Source organism: Prosopis cineraria, unplaced genomic scaffold, assembly GCF_029017545.1.
Source record: "Prosopis cineraria cultivar Desert tree isolate PC_DT_omini unplaced genomic scaffold, ASM2901754v1 PC10, whole genome shotgun sequence".
In the NCBI taxonomy this organism is placed as follows: Eukaryota; Viridiplantae; Streptophyta; class Magnoliopsida; order Fabales; family Fabaceae; genus Prosopis; species Prosopis cineraria.
This window is the reverse complement of record NW_026555341.1, coordinates 14,785,186-14,797,348: the sequence shown is the minus strand read 5'-3', so window position 1 is coordinate 14,797,348 and position 12,163 is coordinate 14,785,186. Positions and strand designations below refer to the sequence as shown.

The window sequence follows — 12,163 nt, the reverse complement described above, 5'->3', positions numbered from 1 at the left end:
ATACTTATCTATGTAATCCTAGTTTTCAATGCTCGAAAGTTTCTACACATTAGAGGATGCTGTGAGAAGACAAATTCTATCGTATGATGAACGAGGTTGACCGAGGTTTATCTATCTATCACCTTGTTAAAAACTTTATCATTTGTGCCAAAAAGAATATCACTATAGCCTGAAGGTTAACAAATCAACAATCCTAGCAACGCTAACAAACAGAATTTCACAAGTAAACAAAGTGGAATATCATTTCAATCATTTTCTGAATGTTCACCTAGAGAAAAAGCTTGATATGCTGGTTAATAGTTATGAACCACCATTGACAAATCAATAAAACTAGGCAGAGCAATGAACAAAGGGGGCCAAGAAAACGAAGAAATGAGCCACAATATTATAGATTGACAAATCAAAATGAGTAACCAAGTTCCAACACCTAAATATACATACATGTTAACGGCTCCTAAGCTTTAAATGTTACCAAAAAAAGGAAAAAGGAAAAAAAAAAAAAAAAAAACCTTTCTGCATGAGATCTGTAGAACCCACCAAGGCACTTTTGTTCAGAGAAGTCGATCCAGCCACCGTCAGTTCTAAAAACAAAAACAAACCTTGATCAGCTAAACTGGGGATGACGAACCACCTAGAACACAAGAAGTCAAATAGTAGGCAAAAAATCTTGAGCAGGTAATTTACAAACAATAATTGAAAGACAGAGAAATAGCAAGTCTTCTAGAAAGAAATTTCACAAGACAACACCAAGATCATCCTGTTGGCTGATGAGATTCACAGGGAAGGAAACTAAAATATGTCTGCAGAAAAGAAAAACAAACGAAAAAGATCCAAGTAGCTAGGACATGGCTCAGATTTATGAAGTAAATACATACTCATCTTGAGTATTATCTAGGCAATAACATTCTTTTACCCTTATGTCTTTTAATCAATTACCATATCTAAGAGTTAACAACGAAATGTGATGGGTAACCTGGAAATAACTGGAGACAGAAGTATGTGTGAGTGTGAGCAGGAATAACATCACATTCATACCATTCGAGCACAGACATTCCCTCTATTCAATGTATTCATGAACAGCACAGTATGTTGTTTGCATTTGAATGTGATACGTGTGGGGTGAGCTAGACAAAAATGAAGAAAATTGCCACCCAAGACAGAACAAATCTTGCTGAAGTCAGTAAAATCCTTAATTTGTGTCAGCATAGTTCGGGTAGCGCAAGCTTGCAGTTTGCACAATTTGTTTGGTCCCACTAAGGAGGGGAAAAAAGGTTTAGCTACTAATGTTAGCGGATCATGTTGTCACATAGCGAGTTACTGATTTTACATTCGTCTTTACGCGTCATATCTACCAGAATCAATTGTTGAAACTATAATTGTAGAGGATTTCACAAAAGGTTTCTTTGACCAGTCATTCATTACATGTAATTGGCAGGTAAACGATACACAATAGAAATAGATCACCAGATGTATCTCTTCTAGGTTATCAAGTAAGCAAGGAAGCTAAAAAATGACTGGCTCAATTCAAAATTGAAAAATGAGAGAATTTTCAGCAGATCCACATTTTGATATAATTAATTTTCTGTCATAAGCCAGTCCTGAGAGCCTAAAAAACTAGTACAGACAGATCCAAAACCAACAATATTCAAGTCCCTCATGATATGAAGACAGTACGATGGATACTATGAAACATTATAGATTAGCTGCACTAATTAATTCCTAAGGCTTGCTGCCCAACCAAGAACCTTATTATGAAGCTAAGCTCAACTAAATTGCTAGTTTTGTACTTCATATCACTGTATAAATTCCTCGACACATGAGAAAGAAGCAATAAGAAAGATATTATTCTACCAGAAGAAGAATTCAGGAGATACCGTATTTCTAGATTTTATTGTGAGTAGAAACAGAGGCAAGCACTCCAGCAGGCAGTGCCACCAATAGGAGGCGATATCATTTTCAACATACTACAGAGCGGTATCATAGAAATATATCTTTCTTGGTTAGTTGGTATAAACTGGAGAAATAAAAGAATGCACTATCAACATATGAAGTACCATTCTAAGAGAAATGGAGAATTAGATACCCAACAAACTTGTGTATCATTTCAGGTGGAAAATGTTCAGATTGTAAGGGGAAGAAACATGCAATCTTGTGGTGTTAAATATAATTTGCAATTAAATCATTTCTTTCAGGAGGAAAAGCAATTCAAAAATTTTAATTCATATAAAAGAAGCATTCTGATCCTGCAGATATTCATTTACGAGCAATACACATGATATTGTATGTTATTCTTAATGTACAGCAATAGCAACTTAGGTAAAGAAATCAATAACATTATACTACCACACCAAGTTGCATCGTTGTCATCACATGTAAGTATATCTATAGAAGTAAACATATCTATACTTACAAGCAATTTTCTCTAAGGTGAGGGGGTGTCTTTGCATACCTCACTTATGTGTAGCTCTGCCACCAACACTACTATGCTTTAAATGTTCTTGAATAAACCTTTCTGCATGAGATGGGTACTTATTTCTAATGTACTCATGAAGGCACTTATTATAGGAGAAGTCGATCATGTCACCATCAGTTCTTACAACAAAAAGACACTTTGAGTAGTTAAACACGGGATGACATCCGACCTGCAACATGCAAAGTCATATATTTAGCAAAACTCTAGCAGGTAATTCACAAACAATGAGAATTAAAAGACAAAGAATTAGCACCAAGAGCATGCTATCCCATCAGAATCACATATGTAAGTAGATATATAATATCAATAACTGCATTCTGTTTACTTATATTCAGTATTCACAGCAAATGAAATGAAAATAGGCCCGCAGAAAACAAAAGCAAAGAAGATCCAACTAGTTAGAGATAGCATGCCTTGGATTTATGAAGTGAATATATACGCATCTTGAGTATTTTATAGGTAGGAACATATATTCTTACTCTCATGTCTTCTAATCACTTTTTTTACAACAAAATGTGATTGGTGACCCAAAAAGGAGAAATGACTAGAGTCAACCGCTTTTATGCTTTGTATCGCTATATAAATTCTTCTAGACACACAAGACAAAAGCAACAAGAAAGACCTCACTCTACCAAAAAGAAATTAGGAGATATAGTATTTAGAGATTTTATCCACATCAAGGCCACTCTTGCTCAGGAATACCAAATAAAAGATATGGGGAGATGAAATAGTTTCTTGGGATGGAGGTTCCTTAGTCAAAGCAATGAATTTACATCCGTCAGAGGAAGTGCATGCTAGATCTCTTGAAAGAAATTGGCATGTTGGGGTATACAAAATATAGTAGATGATAAGAATGGAAAGGAAATTTAGTATGCTTGCATTATTTACTTTAAATCTTCCTGTATTTATCCTTCTTAATAATGTGTATTTCTATTCTTCTCAACTGTAAACAGTAATTTTCTTTTGTTTAAGGGTTAAAGTGAAAGTTGAAATAATGGGTCAAGCTTCTAGCATTGACCCACCCTTCTCTACTATTGTACCAGTGAGAATGAGACACGCTTCTCAACTTAAATTCATTCTGTTTATAAACATTGCAGTGTTGCCGTTTAAATTGTTGCTTATTTTGTTCAGATGGATTAACTGTAATTGAAGGTGGAGGGGATGACTCTATGAAGATTGCTCAATGTTGGCTAGTTCTGTAAACTTTTTAAGACTTCAATTTTCATGCGGCTGGTTGTTTTTAGTAGATTCTTGTTGCTGTAATGGGGCTGGATTTTCATGTGGGTGGTTGCTTTGATTAGCATGCTATTGTTGTAATATTATGTGGCTGGTTTTAAAAGTGGTTCGGACTTTAATTTTCAAGTCATGTTGCTGGTTATAAATTTTAAATGTGATTCAAACTTGAATTTCATGTGGCTGTTATGAATATAATGTTCTATGCTGTTATATTAAATGTGTGTTTGCTTTAAAGTTTGCCAAAAGAGAATTTGCCAAACTGACTTTCAAAACAGTAAAAGAAGCCCCCACTTGCGTTTCCCAAACTGACTTTTTCATGGTTTTTATGCTTTGTGGATGAGCTTAAAAGGAGGGGAAAAAAAAAAGTTTTTCTACCCAAACATCAGTTCAATGGAAGTTAATTTGCCAAAGAACTTTGGGGGTACCAAAAGAGGCATCCAAACACCCCATAAATCGTTATTCCCTACTTCCCTTAGCTATTAGTCAAGCCTTTTCCACTTTAATGCAGCTGGAATTTCCATGTGGCTGTAAGTGTCAACTTGTGGTGATAATTGTTGGCATTTTGCTGTGGGTTGGATCTATGCCTCATCCATTTTTCAAGTTTCAAAATTGCCTTCACTTTTTCAGGTATATATTCTATATTTCAGTTTTAACTTTTCAAGTTTCAGAATTGGCATCACCATGATTTAGGTATATGGTACACTATATTTCTTTTTTGGTTTCTCAACAAGTATCTTTCTATTAGAAATAATCATGTTCGAAGCACTGTTAGGCAGTAAATGGGAGCACCTTTCCTACAACTTTGGGTTGTCATATTGTGAGGGACTAACCCCTTCCACTAGTTCCAACCCCCTTGTTCAAAGTCCTTCTTCTTTTTTTTTCCCCCACTTGAAGGGGGCTGAATAACAGCTGGTCTGCCAGACCAGTCCACTAGCTTGGTGGACCAAGCCTGGCCATTGGGCTGGACCAGACCATGGACAAGCATGTCAAGCCTGATAATATTTCAGACCAGGCTTTGGGCTAGGGACTAACCCAGTCTTCATGCACTTGTAAAACATACAATCTTCTAATATTAAGTCTACCAAGAAAAAATCTTCTAATGTTAAAAAATAATTTGCAATTAAATCATTTCTTTCAGGAAGCAATTCAGAATTAGTTCACACAAAAGAAGCATTGTTGATCCTGCGGATATTCATTTACAACAAGTTCACATGATATTGTATGTTATTTTTAATATACAACAATTGCAACTCAGAAGTTGCATGGACAACATAATAAAGAAATCAATAGCATTATACCATCATGCCAACAACTTGTAGCATTACACTACCATGCCAACATGTTGCATTGTTGCCATGGCATGTAGATATGGATATAGAAGCAAGCAAATCATACCATAATTGATGCAAGACCGCATCCAATCTTATCATCATAATGTGGATGGTAAACAAGAAGTTTCTCTACCACAACTTTCTCATCCTCATCTGTCAATTGCTCTCCAACCATGTACCTAGTGTAGAAAATCAAAGACTTCAAGAAGATAGTTTTATAAGGTCAAATAAAGTAAAGTTGTAGAAGCTGTATCAGTCAATATTCCAAAGATGCAGCACATGTCAATGTGAGCAAATGATGGAGACGTAGAAATTATCACAGAAAATTTGTATACTATGTAGAGTCTCCCAGGCAGGCAAGCACTGTTTTCCGTGGTTATTATAGATCTCCATCTTAGTTATTTCCATGTGGCTGTAAGTGTCAATGTATGTTGACAATTGTTGGCATTTTGCCATGGCTTTGACGTATGCCTCTTCCATTTTTCAAGTTTCAGAATAGCCTCACTTTCTAGAAGAATTTACAGAATAACAATGCTTGTTTCAAAAGCAGGCAAGCACCATTTTTAGCAAATATTACAAGTACAAAGTCTCACTAGAAGAATCATGAATTTTCTCTTTCAGTCTTCAAATAGGCTTCAGGTTAGTTTAGCCACACAATAAGGTACACAAGAATTTTACCCTACAAATGTGAATAGATCTCCACACACAATCAATAGTGCTCAGAGGCAAATGATATTCATACTATAATGTTTGTTTTCCTAACAAGGAGCCAATATAGTCTCATAAGGAATTCTCTAGAGGAGAATGTTAAATTTGGATCTTGCGTCTCTCTTCTCTCTCTAGAGTTTCTTGTTTCTGTTACCTGCATGGCTACTGCTTCCTTATACTAGGTATATTACGCAACAATAAGTGCCTATCATGATAATAGGTTTAGCTTTAGCATTATTCCAATTTCTCGTGCATTTAGTTTGATAACATATAACTCCTTTTGTTTGCATATATGGGTATTCGACAATGAACGTCGGAAAGTTAGAGGCAATACGACGAACAGTTGGAGAGCAACAAGAAGCGAGAAATTTCATATAATGAATTAGTGTCATGACCTGACCTTCCCGAGTGAAGGATATCCTTGGCTAGCCTAACGATTGGATCAATGTCGTTGACGATCTCCTTTGCCTTATCCTTCCATTCCTCATTATCAGGGTCATCCTGTAGCTTCGAGATTTGACCAGCATAGCTTGCTTCCTCACCTGTTTGTCCCGAAATCGGAATGGTGGGGAGACTACAGAATAAACGATGAGGCGTCACATTCACGGAGATTCGGGCCACAAAACGCCGCAAGTTTTGGAATTGAGAGCTATGAAGCAGAATGTCACGAAGTAGAGGGCCAGCCATTTCACATCTCGGGGTTGTACGATCCAGGCAAAAGGTGGTAATTGGGAGTGTGTTAGGGTTTGGTGGTTCTGATTTAGTGATTATGATGGCAAAATCAATGAAAGCTCCAGGTAGAGGTACGAACTATGGCATTTTCAGTGATGACATTGACGCTGAAGATAATCGTGCTGGTTGCTTGCGCAATTAAACTAAACCGTTTTAGTGAAAGATTAGAGCGACCAGTGACAAGCTGAGAATTACAAAGTTACTTGTGATGAATTTGAATTTGCATTCTAAATTTTAATAAAAAAATATATTTTTTAATTATATTAAAATTTAAAAAATAAATTTATAATTTATTTTAATGTAATTATAATATTAAGAGGTTAAATTGTAAATTTTTAAAGTTCAACATTTGACATGTAAATTAAATTAATTGATCCTTTTAAAATTTTTTTATTATTTTGACAATTACAAATACGGTTTAAGTTTCATTTATATCATTATATGTCCATCCTCTAGTATTTACATAAAAAAATAATAATAATTAATTAATTTTTTTGGATTTATTTGTAATTCTTCATTTAATTTTTCACATTCTATTATGCTGTATAAAAAAATAAAATGTATGATACTAAATAAAATATATGAAATAAATTTTTTGCAGAAAAAATTATAATTTAACTAAATTATTGAAAATGTTTTAATATACAATATATTGAGTTGTATCTTTTTTTATCTTAGAAAATATGGGATATTTTTTTTAAACAGAAAAAACTAGAGATGTAACACCTGTTTACACTAATTTAACTCCTCTTATGTAAGATGTTATTATTAATGGCAATCTTATAAGTACTTCAAGTTTAGAAATACATTTGGCATTTTTAGTTAATATAATTGCATGTCTCAAAACTTAAATTTAAAATTTTAAAATAAGTTAATTCAATTCTTTCAATTAGCTATATTGAGTGCCCATCAATTTTTAAATTGTATATATTAATCTTCTATTTGCATAAAAAATATATTGTTGTAGACAAGGATTAGCAAGTAGTGTAATTTGAAAAGATTATATTTTTTAATTGTATCTGTTAGAATTCCATTTACATGAAAAAATATATAGTGGTAGAGAAGGGTTAGCAAGTGATGTAATTTGAAAATATTACATTTTTTAATTGTACCTATTAGGATTCCATTTACATTCAAAAATATATCATGGTAGAGTAGAGCTAGTAATTTAGATGGGTTGAACTTATTTAGATCAAACTTAATTTAGACTGACTTATTTAGATTAAACTTAAAGTATCCTACTTTTTTTTAAAAAAACTCATATAATCAAACTCGGTCCTAACATTTTTATGCTTCGAGCTTATTCGAACTGGCCTGGATATCCAAAACTTTTTAAAAATATTTTTTCCTTTTTATTTTTAAATTAATTTTAATTTTTAAATAATTCTATTAAGTATAAAATATTATTTTAATTTTAAAAGATTAAAATAAAAAATAATAACTTATCAATTTTGTAATTAAGTAACTCTGTTAATGTTTTATTGTATTATATACTCCTTTACTGTTATGTACTCCTTTACTTGAAGCATAATTTATTCATAAATATTTCCTTTATTTATACATTAATGTCTTATTTGTTTAAATATTACTTTTATTATGGTTATATATAAATATTTTATATATTTTAATTAACTTATATTATTTTAATTATGATTAAGTTGATTTCAATTCAGTCACGATAAGACCACTAATTTAAAATTATTATCCCAATTAGTTTAAAGTTTTTAATAACCTTTGGGTAAAATGTACTTTTTGTTTTTAAATATATGAAAAAAATAATCATCATTATATTATATAAAATAAATTTATTTAATAATGAGTAAGGTACTATTTTTTTTGAATTATTTTTTTAACTTTTTATATTGTTTAACCCCTATATATTAAGGTGTATATGCCAAAATTTTAACTTTAAAAATTTTTTCTTCAAAATTAATTATCTAATTTTATAAAAAACATAATATATTTTTTGGATACGCAAATAATGTATAAGACATAAATTTTAAATATTTTAAGCATGTACATTATATTAATATAATATGAATAATAAATAAAAATTTATGTTTTTAAAAAATAAAATTATGCACCATTAATAATAAAAAACATGAATAAAATTAATATAAACATAAATATTTAAAATTGTATATACTTTAATTAACTTATATTATTTTAATTATAATTAAGTTGATTTCAATTCAATCACGATAAGACCATTAATTTAAAATTATTACCTCAATTAGTTTAAAGTTTTTAATAACCTTTGGGTAAAATGTACTTTTTGTTTTTAAATATATGAAAAAAATAATCATTATTATATTATATAAAATAAATTCATTTAATAATGAGTAAGGTACTTTTTTTTTTTGAATTATTTTTTTAACTTTTTATATTGTTTAACCCCTATATATTAAGGTGTACATGCCCAAATTTTAACTTTAAAAATTTTTGCTTTAAAATTAATTATCTAATTTTATAAAAAACATAATATATTTTTTGGATATGTAAATAATGTATAGGACACAAATTTTAAATATTTTAACCATGTACATTATATTAATATAATATGAATAATAAATAAAAGTTTATCTTTTTAAAAAATAAAATTATGCACCATCAATAATAAAAAAAATGAATAAAATTAATATAAACATAAATATTTAAAATTGTATATAGTAATAATAATATTTTTTTATTATCAATGTCTCAATTATTCAAAAAATATAAAAAAATTATTATAAATAGTTATACAATATAATATTTTTTAGTTAAATGACATTTAAACCCTTATGAAAAAATAACATAATTAATGATAGAGAATTTTGAAAAATAAAATTAAAAGTTATGGGGGTTAATTTAAACTTTTAAATATGAGGAGGGTTATATAGAACTGTCTCAAAATTCAGAAAAGTTTTATACATTTTAGCCTAAATTAAATGAGTAAATTAAAACCTTATATAGAGTTAGAGGATAAAAATATATTTTAGCCAAAAATTTATTTAAAAATATATACTTATAATAGAATGAGAATAACAGAATCAGGCTTCATCGTTTTCCAAGAGTTTTGAATTTTAACTTTTCACATAAATAATTTAATATTAGTAACTATAATTAAATATATTTTTCCCCTTTCCTCCCGAAAGAAAATTTTATTTGTATCCCCTTAAAATTTTAAATATATGTGTATTTGAAAATATAAATTTTTTAGATATTAATTATAAAAATAAATTGTATAAAATTTACAAAATATAGTTACATAGTTGCACGGGTGTCAAGAAGGGATCATGTTATATTCAAATATTATTTTCAATAAATTCATATGATTAAAAAAAAAAGGAAAACATGTAGCATCATAAAATATTTTTAGTAATAATATGTGTATATTAACAAATCAATCAATGAGATATGTAAAGGAAGATTGGGAGAATATGATATTTAATTAGATGGAGGGATATATATTTTAAATTTATTAAGGTTTACTTGATGAAATTTTAAAATTTGTATTTACAGAGAAAAAAATTAATTCATTGTTGAATTAATTAGTGAATCAAAATTTATCATTCTCAAAGATTTTTAATTTTTATCTTTTCGCATAAATAATTTCAATAACCACACTTTTTAATATACTTTTCCCTTTTTTCCTCCAAAAGAAAATTCTATTTGTATCCCCTTAAAATTTTAAATATATGTATGTTTACAAATACATGGACATCCATCATAAAAATAAATGGTATAACCTTCAAAATTTAATTTTAATAACAAATTTTATAATGTATCAAATTCAGCTATCTTGGGAGAATATGATATTTAGACGAAGGAATATATCTTTTTTATATTTATTAAGGGTTGGTTGATGGAATTTTAAAAACTGAATAAATCTTGGTGAACAATAATTTTTTTATTGCCCTACCTTACTTGTTTATTGCTAGACCCTCAATTTCATTTCAAAAAAATAAACAAGTAAAGTAAAGCAATTAATAATATTTCGCAAGTAAATTGACAAGTGAAGTAGGACAATTTTAATATTAATTTAAATTAGAGTAATTCTGTCATTTTTTTAAAAATTTAATATCAAATCAATACTCTTAAACTATAGTAAAATTTTAAAAATTTAAGGATTTTGAATTTAAATAAGTATGATCTAAGGGTTATTATTGAAATTCTTCCTTTATTAAAACCTTGTATTTAAGACAAATTTATATGACGTATGTGATAGAATAAGAAGCTTACCATCGTGAACAAATAAAAATATATGAGAGTGCTTAACCAAAGGTTTCTAAATATTAGAAATTGTCATTCTCTTAAAGGTAAAGAAGAAAAAAAAGGGCTGGTAAAAAAAAACAAGAAAAAAAAGGAAAAAATTGTCATCCCCTATTTAAATCATCAAGGTGGTTTCCTTTCATGGCGGTGGCATGCGGCTATGTCACGAACGCCGGTTATTCTGAATGTTAACTTATGGGAAATGAGGCTGAAGGACAACGAGCGCGCGATGATCGGATACGCAATGGGTTTCTGATTTTCAACCATGGGCATTTTCGGTCAATTGACATAATATTTAAATTACAACTGAGGGCCCGCAACATGTTAACCATTTTTTTATAATTCTGTAAGACATATGCTTAATTTCCCCCAAAATACGTTAACTATCTTTTTATTTTACCTAAAATTCGTAAGTATCTTTAGCTGGCCATTACTATTAGATATGGCTGAACCAATGTATAACCTTTTAAAATCTTAAAATTTAACTTAATCGTTTTGGATAATTAGTATTATCTCTTATTTTGTTGAGATTCTATTTCTAATACAAAATAACATATCATATCTTTTGAAGATATCAATTAAGTTAGATATAAGAAAAAGTCTATAAATATCCCATCCCTCTCCATTTGTAACCATCATTTAGTTACTCTAAGCACACAAGTTTTCTCAAACTCTATTTCAACATGTTTAATAGATTTTGTATTTTGAACACGTGCGTCGATTTGGTTTACAAGGAAGATCTCCAAGTGGTTTAATTTATACAATGTCGATTCCATCAAAAAGAGTTCTTCAAAAAGTTTAACTTCAAAAGATGTTAACTCTATTGAAAAGGATTCTTCAAAAGGTTCAACTTCATTAGAATCTCATTCTGTTGGGAATCCTTCACGGCCACCGCCCAAGAATGATTATTCTGCAAATACAAGTAAACAAGATGATTATTCCATTGACATTGAGATAAATAGTCGTTGAGCAGCCTTTATGATTTTCTGCCTTTAGAATTAGGATTCTATAGGTTTTTGTTAGTTTATATCTCTTCATGTAGATCAGTTATTCATCGTAATCTAAAGATATTTATTTGCAATGCTAGTACCTTATTTGAGAATAAGCGGTTCGTGCATGTGGCAATATATTTCTTTTATATAAATGATCCTTTTGCTTGTTTCCACAATCATCTCAAAGTTTTATTGTCTTGTTTTCCAAATCCTAAACGACATAAAATTTCATCCAATTAATATTTATGATATATATACACACTTATGCATATGCCAATGAAATTTGAAAAGTTTCTTTTTTTGGTCATATCCTGTTTGAAAAGTTTATAAATAGCCCAAGAAGCTCCAAGCAATTTGTTTCAATACAAATTCTATAAAACCCAATCCAGTGAGGAATTTACCTTTTCGATCTAATTTTGCAAGCATGCAACCCCATG

The 12,163-nt window shown here is 29.7% G+C and overlaps 1 protein-coding gene across 5 annotated transcripts; it reads right to left on the bottom strand.

Annotated features, from left to right (window-relative positions):
• Window positions 1-215: 215 nt before the first annotated feature.
• LOC129322880 (protein DCL, chloroplastic-like) lies at window positions 216-6,608 on the bottom strand. 5 transcript variants are annotated; one of them, XR_008596299.1, is made up of 5 exons: window positions 6,149-6,608; window positions 5,105-5,219; window positions 2,450-2,642; window positions 1,875-2,014; window positions 216-631 (listed from the first exon to the last, which is right to left on the bottom strand). XR_008596299.1 is itself a non-coding variant. In XM_054969327.1 (4 exons), exons 1-3 carry the CDS (start codon window positions 6,433-6,435, stop codon window positions 2,451-2,453), a joined length of 594 nt encoding a protein of 197 aa, XP_054825302.1. In that variant the 5' UTR covers window positions 6,436-6,608; the 3' UTR covers window positions 216-631; window position 2,450. The 5 variants fall into 5 exon arrangements, 2 of the variants coding, with proteins under 2 accessions (XP_054825302.1, XP_054825301.1); XR_008596297.1 differs by having other exon boundaries at window positions 216-581; XR_008596298.1 differs by having other exon boundaries at window positions 216-581; window positions 1,875-1,964.
• Between the last annotated feature and the right edge of the window lie 5,555 nt (window positions 6,609-12,163).